General features: G+C 34.0%; 2 protein-coding genes and 1 pseudogene across 2 annotated transcripts; 2 read left to right on the plus strand and 1 right to left on the minus strand.

The window, feature by feature from the left end:
* The first annotated feature begins 3,112 nt into the window (after window positions 1-3,112).
* Window positions 3,113-7,445, plus strand: LOC128389199 (uncharacterized). The gene is made up of 2 exons (XM_053348748.1): window positions 3,113-6,386; window positions 6,446-7,445. The coding sequence occupies exons 1-2, from the start codon at window positions 3,113-3,115 to the stop codon at window positions 7,234-7,236; spliced, it is 4,065 nt and encodes a 1,354-aa protein (XP_053204723.1). The 3' UTR covers window positions 7,237-7,445.
* A 765-nt stretch (window positions 7,446-8,210) lies between these two features.
* LOC128389179 (DDB1- and CUL4-associated factor 10-like) lies at window positions 8,211-9,599 on the minus strand (annotated as a pseudogene).
* Window positions 9,600-13,938: 4,339 nt separating this feature from the next.
* On the plus strand, window positions 13,939-16,707 carry LOC128389180 (uncharacterized). The gene is made up of 4 exons (XM_053348718.1): window positions 13,939-14,215; window positions 14,630-15,962; window positions 16,050-16,389; window positions 16,648-16,707. Exons 1-4 carry the CDS (start codon window positions 13,939-13,941, stop codon window positions 16,705-16,707), a joined length of 2,010 nt encoding a protein of 669 aa, XP_053204693.1.
* Window positions 16,708-17,479: the final 772 nt, after the last annotated feature.

Below are 17,479 nucleotides of genomic sequence, written 5' to 3' on the forward strand. Positions count from 1 at the left end.
GAATCAGCTACTTGAACGACAAATTATTAAAATAGCAAATTATAACAAAATGATAATCAATAACTAGATTATCTAAAGAATCAAATAAAATTTTTCTATTATGACAATTTTCACAATAAATTGACTATTAAATCCAAAATAAAACGAACCAACAAATCTTGAAACGAACGGTTAACTCAATTAACCATAAAGACAAAAGTATCACAGATCCTGGAACAACGGACAATCGAATCAATGAGAAAACAAAATAAACAAAAGCACTCCAAATAAGGCAATCAAATTTAACGAAATTTTCCAATTAACGAAGATGATAATTAATAACTAAATTATCAACCGAATCTAAACGAAGTTGACCAATTGACGAAGGTGATAAACAATAACTAGTTTATCAAACGAATTTAAACAAAGTTGACCAAATGACGAAGATGATAATTAATAACTAAATTATCAAACAAATTTAAACGAAGTTGACCAATTGACGAAGATGATAAACAATAACTAGTTTATCAAACGAATTTAAACGAAATTGACCAAATGACGAAGGTGATAAACAATAACTAGTTTATCAAACGAATTTAACCAAATGTTGAATCGAAATTAACCAAATGACGAAGATGGTAATTAATAACTAAATTATCAAGCGAATTTTAACCAAATAACGAAAGTGATAAACAATAACTAGTTTATCAAACGAATTTAAACGAAATTGACCAAATGACGAAGGTGATAAACAATAACTAGTTTATCAAACGAATTTAAACGAAGATGACCAAATGTCGAAAGTGATAAACAATAACTAGTTTACCAAACGAATTTAAACGAAGTTGACCAAATGACGAAAGTGATAATTAATAACTAAATTTTCAATCGAAATAAACCAAATGTTGAGCCAAACGAAGCACAATAGTAACCAATAACTAAGTTACTCAATCATTCTGACGATTTAATTACCAAGAAGACAAATGAAGCACAATAGTAACTAATAACTAAGTTACAATAACTTGTTTCGACAAATTAACCACCAATAAGACAAACGAAGATCAACTGTAACCAATAACTAGGTTACTCAATCGTTGTGACGATTTACTTATCAAGAAGACAAATGAAGCACAATAGTAACTAATAACTAAGTTACAATAACTTGTTTCGACAAATTAACCACCAATAAGACAAACGAAGATCAACTGTAACCAATAACTAGGTTACTCAGTCGTTGTGACGATTTACTTATCAAGAAGACAAATGAAGCACAATAATAACTAATAACTAAGTTACAATAACTTGTTTCGCCAAAGAAAAAAAAAAGAATTATTGAACTGATACGTATGTATCAAGAATCGGAACATTCACCAAAGTCCAAACAGAAAATAGGATAAAGATTAATAAGGTTACCTCACACTACAGCAAACTAAACTATCTGAACGAATACAATTTTATCAGGGTTTGTGTTTAAGAAAAAAAAACTTGTTAAGCTGGTTCTCAGTTTGGCTATAATCGATCTCAAAAATGATCGAAGCAAAAATCGATCTTTTAAAGGACAAAGAAACGATTATTAACAGTAATTTATCCCTTTGTTTCAGGTGAGGTCAGACTATCGTCCGAACAACAGCAAAGAGAAATAAAAAAAATATCAACAACCATGTAGGGATGATCATCGTTCACTAATCTGAACAGAAACAAACATATAAACTAAACTATTGAAATATTATAACTATTGTAACCAAATGGAGAAATAAACTAGTAGAAAACCAAAAAAAACAATAACAGAAACTAAAAGGTACAAATACATAAATTTTGCGAAAGTTTTTTTTTCAAACATGTTAATTATCATGAAAACACGAGATAAATAAAACAAGTGGAAGATCACGTCCAAGGGTCACCATTGTTTTCCAAGATCAATTGAATCACTTATTGATTTATTACATTAATTCATTCACCATTGAATCTAGTTCAAATTTCCGAGTTAATTATTTACTTAAATTGTAATCACGACTTTATAACAAATTACGTAAACATTGATAGTCAAAATTATGATGATTATTATGATTAATTTAATAATTATTGAACTTAAATAAGACAAAATAAGGTGAATTGAACACCGTAAAGCAACTCCAGTGATTCCCTAACAAAATGGTGGAAAGGAAAAGAAGAGAGAGAAGGGAAAAATTAAGGGAAGTTGAGAGATTTAGCCAGGTATAAACCAGTTTTAGTACCTGGCTTAAGTTGTTATTACAAAAGAAAGAAAGAAAAAAGAAAGAGGAAAAGAAAGAAAAAGAGAATGAGGCGAAAAGAGAAAAAGTCTCTTTCACCTTTTGTTTCTTTTCCTCTTTCTTTTTTCTTTCTTTCTCTTTCTCTTTATCTTTTTCTTTCTCTTTGTTTTTCTCTCTCTGTCTCTTTCTCTTTCTTTCTTTCTCTTTCTTTCTTTCTCTTTCTTTCTTTCTCTTTCTTTCTTTCTCTTTCTTTCTTTCTCTTTCTTTCTTTCCCATTTTTTCTCATCTTCGAGAAAGAAAAAGAAAAAGAAAGAGGAAAAGAGAAAGAGAAAGAGAAAGAGAGACAGAGACAGAGACAGAGAAAAGGAGAAAGAGAAAGACAAAGAGAAAGACAAAGAGAAAGAGACAAAGACAGAGAAAAGAAAAGAGAAAAGACAGAGAAAAGGAGAAAGAGACAGAGAAAGGAAGAGGAAAAGGAGAAAGAGAAAGAGACAGAGAAAGGAAAAGGAAAAGGAGAAAGAGAAAAGGAAAAGAAGAAAGAGACAGAGAAAGAAAAGAGAAAGACAAAGAGAAAGAGAAGGAGAAAAGGAGAAAGAGACAGAGAAAGGAAAGGAGAAGGAGAAAGAGAAAGAGAAAGAGACAGAGAAAGGAAAAGAGAAAGACAAAGACAAAGACAAAGAGAAAGACAAAGAGAAAGACAAAGAGAAAGACAAAGAGAAAAACAAAGAGAAAGATAAAGAGAAAAAAGAAGAGACAGAGAAAGGAAAAGAGAAAGGAAGAGAGAAAGAGACAAAGAAAATGAGAAAAGTCAGATGCAATAATTGCGAAATTCTATATTATTGAATTTGATTTTTCTCAGATTTTTATAAATATAAATAATAATTCTATTCTTCTTAAAAGATATGCCGCGAATGAGAAGACAATCACCACGTACGCTGGCCGAAAATCAGCGTAATCAGCGAAATCAGGGTAATCAGCCTAGACTTCAACAAATTTCACCAGCTGAACGTTCTGCACTCAAATTCGATAGAGATATAGATGAGCTGATTTACAAAGAATGCGATTCGTGTAATACACGTACACTTTCGACCTTGAATACCATACCATGTTCAACTTGCAAATCCGAGGTGCGACGTAGATTGTTCTCTACTGACAACAATATGGATCCAGGTCAAGTACCTGATCAACTCAAAGTTTTATCTCCGATTGAAGAATTGCTTATTGCTAAGATACATCCGGTTGTTACTTATTACAGAATAAGAGGTGAACAAACTGGTTACTCAGGGAATGTCATTAATTTTCGTCAGAACATTAATAGGCTTTATTCTAGCTTACCCCCTTCAAGAGATGAATTATCTAGAATCATTGTCGGTGTTAGAGAAGGAAACGATATACCAGCTGAGTTATCTATAAATGCTGGTGCTGTAAGAGCTGCACTTCTATGGTTGAAGCAGAATCATCAATATTATTCCGATATAGAGATAAATGAAAATGCCTTAGCTGATTTAGAAAGAGAACCGAACTTAGATGATTTACTAGATCATTCTGCCGAAGCTGCTCAAGGTGAAGATTGTTTGCGTGAATCTTATTTTCCGCTTATTGAGTCAGTAAATCAGGATATTTCTATACAAGCTACGCTGAGTGGTAATATTAACTGGCCAGAGCAAGACCCAAACCCAATCAATGAATTTCGAACCGAAGGCTACATTTCGCAAGCCTTTCCCAAACTTTTTCCTTATGGAAAAGCAGATTTAAATGCTCCAAGACAACACAAAGTTGATGCTAACAATTATTTCAAATTTCTCATGGTTTACAGAGATGGTAGATTTGCTAAACATCCACGATTCCGATTTTTCGCTATGAATTCTGTGTTACGATGGCAAGCCCTTAGCCGATCTTCTATTCTTATATGTCAAAATGATTTCCGTAATTCAAGTGTTGAAGAAGTTTCACGTCGTCTTCTTGAGGACCCATCATTAAGATCCTCGATTATGGCATTTTCTGGTCAACTGAGATCGACTACACCTTACTGGAAGTTGAGAGCAGGCGAACTGTTAGATATGGTTAATCAACTCGGCTCTCCTACTATTTTCTTCACTTTATCAGCAGCTGACTATCACTGGAATAAACTTTTTGAACTAATCTGTCCAGATAGACCAATTGAAACCATTACAGATGCAGAGAGAAGAACTTTAATGCACGAAAATCCAATGATAACAGCTCAATTTTTCAAAACACGGATTGACATTTATCGAAAGACCGTTTTGAAAACATTTCTTAATGTTAAAGACTTTTGGATGCGTTATGAATGGCAATTTCGAGGGAGTCCACATGTACATGGATTACTTTGGTTAGAAAATGCTCCTGACCTGGCCACCATAGATTCTCAGTCTGCAGCTGACAAGCAAATTGCTCTAGAATATTGTTCCAATCTTACTAAAGCAATGAATCCTAACATTGATGTAGCAGCTACTTCACATCCATGTCGTAAAACCTACAGCGAAATTGACAACATAGATGAAGATCTTTCAATTTTACTTAATACTGTTCAAAGGCACACTAGACATGGCTCTCATTGTTTAAGAAAGAAAAGGGGGTCGAATCAACAAGAATGCCGTTTCAAATTCCCACAGCCTCTTTCAGAAGCTGATCGTTTCGAAAATGCGGATGGTGTGTTAAAATTTGTTCCTAAACGTAATGATGAATCGATGAATCGTTACAATGACTTTATTATTCAAACCTGGAGAGCTAATATAGATTTTAATATCGTAACTAGCGTTGACTTGGTTCTCAATTATATCGCAAAATATGTAACAAAGGGTGAAGTATCATCAATGGACTTCAATGCGTTGGTTGATAAAATATCACATGACTTACGAGCTGATTCACATGGTACATCTCTCATACGTAAAATTGTTCAAGCATCGTTATCCGGAAGAGATTATTCAGCACAAGAAGTTGTTCATGTTTTGATGGGCTGGCCACTTTATGAATCTTCGAGAACTTATGTCAAACTTAACCTTTCTGATAGAGTATTGGTACGTCTTGGAGGTAATGAAGAAAATGAAGAAGTCGAGAACAGAGCGAATTCAAAGTTAATTGCATTTTATCAAAGGAGGCCTATCGATCAAGATGTATGTTTGACTGATTATGCCAAACAATTTGAAGTGGTTAAGGGAGAACTAAGACGAAGGAAGAAAGTTCCAATTATAAGAGTTTTCCCCCGTTTTAAAAAGTCATTGGAACCCTCCAAACACGAGTCTTTCTGTAAACAGCAAGTCCAGTTATATATTCCTTGGTGGCGCTCTCCAGAGACCTTGAAAGATACGGATGTCAGAGGTGGTCCTTATCAAACATGGGCTGAAGCTTATACTTGCTTACTCCCTGATGGTATGGCTGATATTGAATTTGGACCAATGGATGACGAATATGAAGAAGTCGAAGTATATGACGATGCTGAAAGAAACATTGAAATGGCAATAGCAAGGTTCAGACAGAATTTGCCTGTCCCTAGACCTATGGGAGATCGCCTTATTGACCATCAATTTAAATGGGATGCACAAAGAAATTTTGACTATTCAGAAGATACAATTAACGAATTTTTATATAACTTAAAGCGTCAAAATATTCAACAACCTGTTCAACTTGAATTTAATCAATCACCCACTGAAGACCAAAATACTGTGTTAGAATTATGTTCATCCCAAATAAGTAACATCATGAATGGCCACGAAAATCCTATTAAAAGGTGTATTGTTCAAGGAAAAGCTGGTACTGGTAAAAGCTTTCTCATTAAAAAAATGGTTACTGAAATCAGAAGCCGACTTCACCCTGATTCAGACAAAGTATTAGCTCCAACTGGCGTGGCTGCCACGAATATTTCCGGCTCTACTTATCATTCATTTTTGAAAATACAAAGGAAATTCAAAAACTTGGAGAACGCACCTTTGAGGAATCTTCAACTTCAAATGGAACATGTTAAGTTTCTAATATTTGATGAAGTTTCAATGATTGGCTTGAAATCATTTTTGTACATAGATACAAGGTGTAAAGAGGCTACAGGTGTAAACGAAGCTTTTGGAGGTCTATGTGTTTATTTTCTTGGAGATTTGCAACAACCTCCCGTTTTGGATCCACTGGTTTACAATAGTAGAATTATCTACCGGAAGCGATATGGTGCACTCCTCTCTTCAATACAAAAACATTCAAATTGACAACATGCGTCCGACAAGCAGGAGATGAGCAGATAGCTTTTCGTAATTTGTTAGATGAACTAGCTCTTGGTCGTATTTCTGATGCAAATTACGATTTATTGATGACCAGGAGAATCAATCTTTTATCGGTTGAAGACAGAGAATCATTTAAAGATTCCATGTATCTATTTTCAACAAATGAGTTAGTCAAGGAGAGAAATGCCGCATACCTGCATTCAACTGGATTTCCTGTCGCTGAAATAAAAGCAGAGCACAACTGTGCAACCGCAGCAAATGGGTCTGATTGTCAAGCATCTTGCCTAGAGCCAGTGTTAAATATTTCTATTAATTCAAGAGTTATGCTTAGAAGAAATTTATGGGTGGATGGTGGTTTAGTTAATGGATCACTTGGTACGGTAACTGATATAATCTATGAACAAGGACGTCGCCCAAAATCTTTACCCAGAGTTGTCATGGTTAAGTTTGATAGATACTTAGGAAGTAATTTCGACGATGAAGCTTTTCCGATTATACCTGTTGAAGCTAGATGGACTGATAATGGCATTGAATGCTCACGTAAACAGTTGCCTCTTAATTTAGCCTTTGCTATAACAATTCACAAAGCACAAGGATTAACACTAGATAAGGCTGTTATCGATATTGGCTCACGTGAACACTCTATTGGTTTGTCTTATGTTGGATTGAGCCGTGTACGAAAAATAACGGATTTAGCTATCCAACAATACTTTGCTAAAGATCGCATCGATAGAATTGCACAATCCCAAATGTTAAAAGATAGACTAGCGTACATGTCATCTGTAAATCTTTTATGATCTAATCTCTTTTATAAATTGATATATCTATTTATGTATGAATAATCTATACCCATGTTCATGTATAAATGATATTTTTGATGTCTTTTCTCTCTTTTTCTCTTTCTCTCGCTTTTAGAGAATTAAATGTTTTAAATACTACTTTGAATGTCATTTTTAATCAATTTTTTATCTTAACTTTAAATTGAATTATTCTCATTGGAAATTTTTCTCTTTTCATGTTATTCTTGGTACCATTTGGACTTGGAATCGGCTTGACTTTTTTTGGTTCGGTGAGTATGTATTTTTTGCCTTACACGAGTTTCACCTCCCCGTGGTGTAAGGTGGTAACGTCATCTGACGGCTAAGCAACTCTTTCTTGTTATTATAACTTTTCCGCTTGAAGCATACTCACGCTCAGACGTCACTGCCTTTGCAGTAAAACTAGTATTACAATCGTGTAAGATGAAAATTAACACTAACTATCAACGAGAAATATACAAATTAAGGTAAAACTTGCCAATGAAAATAAATGAAACATTTTGTTCGAGAGACGAAAATACCAACAATCAACTATTTATTGCATCAACTGTATGTCTAAACTTTTGATTGTGTTTTCACAATTAGAATTATATATTCATTGGATAATTATCAACATTTATATCCGTCCTCGAATCCCAATGTTCATAATTTCTTAATGATAATCAAATGGTTATATTTGAGTCGTGATTAAATTACTCTTGGTGTTGTCGTTGATTATAAAGACATACTTTTTAGCAAATGTCTCGATTCAAATTTTTAGAACTCGAGAAAGTTAATTAACCTATTCGATTGATCAATTTCTCGGTTGAATTGAAATTCTTAAATAATCAATGGTTCATCCGGATTATTGGACTGTTCGATCTTTAATTGAATTACTTTCTCTACCGACACATGACCGTTAATTTGATCTTCCACTTTGTTTTTTTATCCGATTTGAGTAACAATTAGTTAATCTAAACACTTATCGTCACCACGAGATTTGAGTGATGTGAGATAGTCTTAAGCTCGTGTAATGGCTGAGGTTTATGGTCGCCGATGACATTTCACACAATTGAATTAAATGAGAGAAAACGGATTCCACATTCGTATGGGAACAGATTATTCGTCCATCGGGTGAGAGAAGACAATTCTTTATGAAACCTGGTCCAATATTCAGTTCTTCACAGTAATGGGTTAATCTATCAAGATTACGATAGATTCTGTGGATCTTGAGTACCGGGTTCAATTTGTCGGTAACTAGCATTTGTGCTAATATGGTTGCATGAGCTGACGGTTTAATGTTCTTGCACTGATTATCAACAGGACTAACGTGAAGATCGGGTACCGAGTTGGAAGAAGATGATGATGTAGTTGTTGTTGTTGTTGTTGTTGTTGTGAGAGTTATTGTTGTTGAAGAGGAAGATGCTGTTGATGCAGAACTGAGTCTTGGGTTGACGATAATGTTGATGACTGATTGGAGAGGGACTATTTAATGCTTGAGCAATGTTTCTTGTACCACTGGATCCGGATTCTGTCACGTCTGAAGATAAATTGGTGGACATGATTGTGACTCGAGTACTTGATGGCTAACAAATATACCTTGTTTAGGTACATCGATAGGAACAGTTTGATAAGGCCATTTATCACCTAATCAATATACGAAAGTTAATAAATTAGTTAAACGAAAGTTAATAAATTAGTTAAACGAAAGTTAATACGTTAATTAATATTTTAAAGCAAATGTATTAAGGAAAGGAAAGAATAATATTAGAAATGAAATATTACCTTGAATGTCATGGACACAAGTCCATTCAGAGTTTTCATCCCTACTTATATTACGAGATATGATTGACCAGTTATGTGGGTGGACATCAAGTGAAAAAATGAATGCGATTCATTCTTGGCGGAAAATCTGAAATCAACTCACCTGTTACGTCGAGTAGTAAAAAGTGGATTAAACCAGGAGCCAAAGTCAAATCCACATGAATGTCGCTTTTGCATGATAGAGATCAGATTGAAACCAGCTAAATCTTTTCCAATTTTCTAATCTTAAATCATGAATAATCATAATGTATCCTCTGAGGGTAGATTATCATTTTGAGCTATCATGGGTTAATCTCATTCTCATTAGGCAGGAAAGAAATAGAGGCTTTGTAAATGAATTGGATTCCTGTTTGATGATCAAATGATGTTGCATCATATTTGTTGATATCCAAATGTAGATACAACCATCATATCCAGAGCTAAGGAGTTCGAGTTCGTATCATATTCAACATTCTTAACCCAATAAGAGTGTCCCTCAATGTCCGTAATTTAGATGACAGATTCCTGAGATTCCTATTCCATAATGCAATAGTAATCATCTGAACAAGTCGATCATCTAAAGTAAAAAGAGTAATAAGTTACTACCACTGTATTTTCTTTGGTTTAAGAGTTTCAATCAACCAATTGCTCCAGAAATTCTATGCACCAAAAGTAAAGTCAAATTTAATTAAGATCTTAATCTAATAATTTTATCCTCATCAAGAAATCGTAAACATTGGGATTACAAGATGAAAACAAATCTCAATACTTATCCGATTAATATAATCCTAATTGTGTTTCCACAATCAGAACAAACCACAGTTTAAATATCCAATTGATACAATGAAGAGTTGGATGTTTGTAATATTTTCCTCTTGAACAAAATGTTTCATTTAATTTGTTTAGCAAGTTTTTCTTTAATTTGTATATTTCTCTCATCGATAATTATTGTTGATTGTCATCTTCTTATACACGAATCAAATGTTTGGATCCCAATTTTCAACAACAGTTTACTAACTCCTTATTTCTTTTACACTGAAAATCATTTTTACCCTACTAATTATTCAAGTCGAGTTCTCAACACGGACCCTAACGCAGTTGGTGAAGAAAGTAGCGTGACTCGTTTTGCTCCAGCTTATTCTCGTAGACCCAATAGCTTCATATTGCAAAGCAAGAGCAGCGCCGATTTCGCTCATTATGATTATATTCCAGAAAATGTTTTGAACTGATAGCCGGGCCCTTTTCTGCAGGATCACTAAATGCTCATCGGTGGCTCTCCATTAGTGATTCAATTTATGCAATCGGAATGATGCCAGGATCCAATATAACGAATTCGCGAGCTAATTTATTCGCATTTGTTCAATCTAATGGCAATTCCATTAATTGGACGATTTATGGACATAATCCCGTCGAATCCACCGTTCGCTCGTTTCAAATTCTTCAAACCTTCAAGTTTAAGGAAAACTTTTACTCGTTCGGCCTTCTAACAATTGACCTCCTAAGGCCAGTCTACTTCATCTCTCAGATATCAAACTTTTTAATAAACCTGGAAGTTGACAGGTTACATAGATATTTTTACTCTGAACTTCATTCGATTTCATTTTATGAACGTTATGGTCCGATTGATAAAGTTCGATTTGTTGATTCTTTTTCAATCATGAGCGATGGATCTTCATTTTCTTTGATCACATTCTCTTATAATCGAAATAGTAGCGATCATATTGAAGTGATTCCATTAAATTCGATGCTAAATGACTTTGAAGGGCCCGCTCACGGTTGTCAAACTGCGGAAACTTTTTGGAAAGTTGATCTGTTCAACGAATCTGGTCCAGAGTGTAACTCTTTTTCCCAATCAGCCAATATACAAGCATTGTCAATACGTAAAGACTTCACAGTGTATCATCTTACAGGTATTCTAACGGTAAACTGGACTCGAATAATTGATTTTGTTCCATTGGCTCTCGATGCGACTCCAGGGCATGTTTTCCTCGTTCTCTCCTCTAACAGTGACGTCTCCAGATATCGATATTCAATTCACTTTGTCAATGAAAATTATTCTGTCTCACCCCACCCGATCGAAAGGACGTTCGATCATCGTAATATCAACAATCTAAATCGAACAATATCACAAATTTATTATCACGGTTTTAATCATCCACGAGTTATAATTACATTTAATCAATATTCTTACACCGACTCAATTATTTTGTGTCCATTACTAAACAATTCGTGTATTGATTGTTTTACAACGAAAGTTTATAATTCAAATGGTAATTTTCTTCGATATTGTCAATGGACACGAGGAAATTCATTATCATCGGGCGAATGTTTAATCGGTGCTACAAATTCTACTGATTCAAGGTAAGAATTTAAATATTAGTTTATTTATATCTTTCCTATTTATTAGTTTTATTCTAATCTATCATCTTTTTTACAGAGAAACTACACTCACGAATCAAACAGTAAATCCATGTTTCAGTCCAACTAATATCCAAGCAGACTACGTTTCTGGTGAATCAACATTTGATTTGAACTTCGATCTCCTTGGTTACCATTCAAAATATTCCCATATTTTTCCCTTGACCTTCACTTTAGTCCACAATGCAACATACTCCTTAATTGAAAGTTGTTCTGTTGTGAATTATAATCAGTCAAAGGTTTATCTCAACTGCAATCGGGTGAATTCTGGTCAATATCGATTATCGATTCTTCTGGTTAGACGACAAGGTCCATTTCAAACACTAGAACTTGACAACTTGATCACTTATAGTGATTCTTTTACCATCAGTTCACTGCCACTTTTTCATGTCCTATTGAGAATATTACTTATTTGTACTATTATCATCTCTATAATTGTATCTGTTTTATTTTATACTCGTCGTACTGTGGCCAGAAAAGTTCCGGACACATTGGACAAGATAAAAAATCCTCCGCCCAAAGGCTCGCTACCTGACATAAGAAGCAAACATAAATCGTCATTAGATTCCAAATCTAAATTAGTAGTAACTCCAACAGTCCATCGTAAATCTAAATCAGTACCATTTTTGAAAGTGCATTCCCGTGAATTATCCAGCAAAAAAAGTAAATCAATTGATTTAAAAGTTTCCAAGAGCGATCATACAAAATCCAAGACCAGTGTAACTCTCAAACAATCAAAAGAAATGAGAAATGAGTCTCTTAAAGCAAAATCTAAACGATAAAAGGTCCATTTCGATTTACATTGGAGATTTGTCTCTTGTTAGGCCAATTTTTACTCCAGTAAATTATACGATCGATGTTCCTCTATATTACCATCAACATCGAGCGAAAGATCAGATTATTTAGTTCCTCTAATTGTGACAAGCAGCGTGATTATCATTAGCAGCGTTCTCTTTCACTAGTTTTTTTTGTTGTCTCAAATAATTAATAGTAATCATGAATAAATAAAATTATAATTAACTATCATTTTCTTTTGGTTTAAAGAGTTTAAATTAACCAATTGTTTCAGAACTCCAGATTAAAGCCTACGAAAAGTTGAGACTATTTAATGGGATTACAAGATCAAAATAAATCGCAATACTCATCCGACCAATATAATCCTAATTTTAACTCTCCTGATGAAGCGACATTGAATTTGAACTTCGATCTCCTTAGTTACCATTCAAGATATGAAGATATTTTACCTTTGATCATCACTTTAGTCGACAGAACATTTTCTTTTATTGAAAATTGTTCTGCTGTGAATTATAATCAGTCAAAGATTTTCCTCGATTGCGATCAAGTGAATTCTGGTCAATATCGATTATCAATTTTTATGCTTAGACGACGAGGTCCATTTGAAATACTAGACATGGACAACTTGATCAATTATAGTGACCCTTTCAAAATCGGTTCACTCCTTCTTGAATCTTCATTTTTTTATATTCTGTTGATAATATTATGAGTTTTCGCCTTTATTATCTCAGTGATCGCTCTTGTTGCATTCAATTATTTATTATTTTATTCGTTGTATTTCAAAACCGTCACAACACCCAAACAGAAAAATAAAACGAGAAATGAGTCGATTGAAATAATAAACGATAAAAGTCCCATTGTTGATATTGAAAACAAAAACCCGGAAGAAACAATAAAAAATTAGCCCAAAAAGCGCTATGGTTTACTCACATCAGTTGACGGCAACTTCGAACGAATTAAATTATCGAATTTGAAAGTTCGTTTTCATTATGAATACTCATCTGAGTCAATTGATTTACAGTTCGACAATCAACATGTCTCAAATTACTCTAGATTCGGAAAGTTACAGCCTAATTTTACTTAATAAACCCTGCTCGATACCGATGGGCATAATAGTTCGCTATGAGGCCGTTAGTTTATCTAAGCAAGTCAGCTCCAATTCCGAAGACGAGGAATTCCATGTCTTAATTCAAATTGAACATCGATTTCATTAATGATGAGAAATTGGGACCTTGGTGCATTTGTATTAGATAGAAAGTATTCATTATGGTGATTGGAATCGAATAATTGATTTCATTCCATTTGCAATCCCTCAGAAAATCCAAGTTGAATTCTGAGATTCAAGATAAATACTTATTAGTCACAAAAGGTAATGAAATTTGAAATTTCACAAAACATATTCATCAGTTAGGTTGAAACTTTCGAACTTCAAAATGAACAGTTCATGTTACCTTTTTCTCCATTTCTAAGATTTTTTATGCGAGCGAATTAAGGACAAGACCGAGTTTTCTTCGGTCAAGTTTTATGTTCACAGGCCAGATATTCACTTATAGGTACATTTGTTGGCCAACAAATGTACCTTGTTAAATTACTTTTATGGCAGGCCATCAAAGTAATCGAGTCACAATTATTTCCACCAATTTATTTCAAGATTTGACAAAATTCGGATCCATTGGTATAATACATATGTATGAGAAAAATTGCTCGAGCATTAAACAGTTGCCTCTCCAATCAGTCATCAACATTATCGTCAACCCAAGACTCAAGTTCTGTATCAACAGCACCAATAACTCGGTACACGGTCTTGACTTTAGTGCTGTGATAATCAGTGCAAGAACATTAAACCGTCGAGCTCATGCAACCATATTAGCACCAAATGCTAGTTACCGACAAATTGACCCCGGTACTCAAGATCCACCCAGAATCTATTGTAAACTTGATAGATTAACGTATTACTGTGAATGTTAGACCAGTTTATGATTTCCTTTAGATTTAAATTGTTTAGATTGATTAAAAGTTTTCTTAAGTTGTAATCACGATTGGATCTTCAAACACAAACACCAACTCTAAAGACTAATGTAACTTAGACTTTAAAAATAAACATTTGGATTCGAAGACAAAACTCAATAATTATCCAATGAATATAATCCTAATTGTATTTTGGCAGCAAAAAAAAACCTCAATATAAATATCCAATTGATCAAATGAACAGTTAACTGTTAGTATTTTCCTCTCTCGAAAAAAATGTTTCATTTAATTTCATTGACAAGATTTTCTTCATTTTGTATATTTCTTTCATGGATACTTGGTGTTAATACTAATCTTATAATCCACGAATCAAATGTTTGGATTCCGATTTTTAACAACAATCTATCAGTTCCTTATTTCTTTGCTATTGGTGATAGATTTTACTTAATGTCATATCAAATTCTCAACACGGACCCTAACGCCGTTGGTGAACGAAGTAGCGCGACTTATTTCACACCAGCTCATTCTTACTGTCCGCAATACGATCAATGCCTTTTGCACTTAAAGAGTGGATCACCAATGTTCGCAATCTATAATATGTTCCCCGAAATTATGTTTGTGTCTTCTCACACCGATCCCCCAGTCAACATACTGCATCCTTTGATTCGCTTCAATAGCTCATCGCATGCAATTGGATGGGAAATCAGTTATCAATGGGTGGAGCCCCCACTAGGTGTAACTTTATTTTCTACTGTGCAATATTTTGGAGATTTTAGTTCAAGTTACAATCAGCAAATCTTTCGAACAATCGAACCCACCGTTCGCTCGTTTGAAATTTTTCACAGTTTCAAAGTCGATGAAAAAATTTACGCGTTCGGCAAACTAACATTGTCTAGCCTTAATGTATCGATTTGCTTTGTCTCTCAGCTATCAAACATTATTATTAACCAAAACGTTGATCATTTTAACTACAAAGAACTTCGTTCGATTTCGTTTCACCCGAATTATGGTGAAATTCAAAAAGTTCGATTTGTGAATTCACCTTCTCTCATGAGCAATGCTTCTCTTTCGAGATTCTCCTCTCTCATTGCAGTCTCTTACTATCGTTATACGATGAGAGATCGTATTGTAGTTATTCCATTTAATTTAATAATTAATGACTTTGAAAGACAATTGGACGGTTGTGATACTACAGACAATTTTTGGGATCAGAATATTTACACTCGGTGCCTTCGTATAAGAGACGCACAAGTATGGATGATAAGAAGTGAGTTCGCGCATATGGTTATTTTAAATGTTCTTAATGGTACTTGGACTCGAATAATCGATTTCGTTCCATTGGCTCTCGATGCGACTCCTGGTTATGTTTTTCTCGTTCTTTCTTCTGACAGTTTCCTATCCATATATCGATATTCAGTCCACTTTTTGGATGAAAATTATGCTGTAACGCACCACCCGATTGAAAGGGTGTTCAATCATCGTAATATCGGTAATGTAAATCGAGCAGTATCACAAATTTATTACTACGGTATTAATCATCCACGAGTCATAATTAATATTAATCAGTATTCTTACACTGAATCAATCATTTTGTGCCCATTTCTGCTTAATTCATGTCTTGATTGTTTTACAACACAAGTTTATGATCGGAATGGTTTTTTTTTTCGATATTGTCAATGGCAAGCAAGTTCATTAACATCGGGTATATGTTCAATCCCTGATTCTCAGTCCCCTGAACGCAGGTAATGATATAAAATATATAATAATAATAATAAATTGTTTCTTCTCGTACATGTTTATCTAATTCTAATTTATCATCATTTCAACAGAAACGGTACATTTATACAAAATCCATGTTTTAATGTAACTAACGTTCGGATAGTAAACTACAGGCCTAACAGAACGAACTTTAATTTGACCTTCAATCTCATTGGTTTCCATTCAAGATATGCAGATATTTTCCCATTGACTATTACTTTAGTCCACGTAACAATACCTTCCATTATTAGTCGCTGTTCTCCTTTTCGGTATGATGGGTCAACGGTTTATATCAACTGTGATCGAGTGGATCCTGATGCATATAGATTACATATCGTTATGCCTAGACGACAAAGTGCTTCATTAGTAAACGATAGGAATGAAAATTTGTACACTTATAGTTACAATTTCGTCATGGCTCCACCTCCTCCACCTCCTCCACCTCCTCCACCTCCTCCTCCTCCACCTCCTCCACCTCCACCTCCACCTCCTCCTACTTATCCTCCACCTCCTCCATCCCCCTCCTACTTATCCTCCTCCACCTCTTTCTACTTATCCTCCACCTCCGACTCCTGAATCTTCATCTTCAGCAAGCCTGTTGGTAATATTACTAACTTGCTCCTTCATTATCTCTATGATTGGGATCGTTGTATTTTATATTGCGACCAGAAAACTGAAGGACTCAATAGACAAGACAAAAAATCTTCCAGCCAAAGGATCGCTACTTGACGAAAGAGTCCGTTATAAATCATTATTAACTTTCAAATCTTTATCAGCATTCATACCAAAGATCTATTCCCGTGAATTGATCAGCAAACAAAGCAATCCAATTGACGCAAAAGTCCCCAAGAGAAACCCTTCAAAAACCAAAACCATCGCAACACCTAAACTGTCAAAAAAAATGAGAAAAGAATCTTCTAAAACAAAATTTAAAAAATGAAAGATTCATTCTTGATTTTATCAGAATGATCGATATCCTAACCATGTTAAAAGAAAATTAGTACAATTTCCATTTCCGTATATTTCAGAATTGAATTGAATATTATCAAAAACCCAAAATCGAATTGATCGAATTCTCTCTTCGATAAGCACTTCGAAAACTATCTACGACTTTTATGTAACCGATAGAACTTATTGGTTTTGTTAACAGAAATTCACCAAGAAAACGAAGTGATTTATTTGAAAATTAAATTTTGCTCTCATTTAATTGTCATTTTAGATCCCCAACTTTGTGATTCTGTAAATTTTAAATTTCCAAAAACAACATATTCATGAATTAGGTTGAATAAAAACTTCTCGAACTTTCGAAATGAACCTTTCATGTTATTTCCATTTCTAGAACTGTTACTTTTAGCGAGCTAAATAGAGAAAACACCGAGTTTTCTTTCATCGTCTCAGAAAAGTCGATAACCAGTAGTTCAAAATAAAGAATCAAGAGTAACAAATACAAGTATCGTACTGTTCATATTAAACGCAATTAAATCAAGAACGAAAACAAAAT

The sequence above is a fragment of the Panonychus citri genome, unplaced genomic scaffold (genome assembly GCF_014898815.1).
Source record: "Panonychus citri isolate SS breed McGregor unplaced genomic scaffold, ASM1489881v1 Contig00105, whole genome shotgun sequence".
NCBI lineage: Eukaryota > Metazoa > Arthropoda > Arachnida > Trombidiformes > Tetranychidae > Panonychus > Panonychus citri.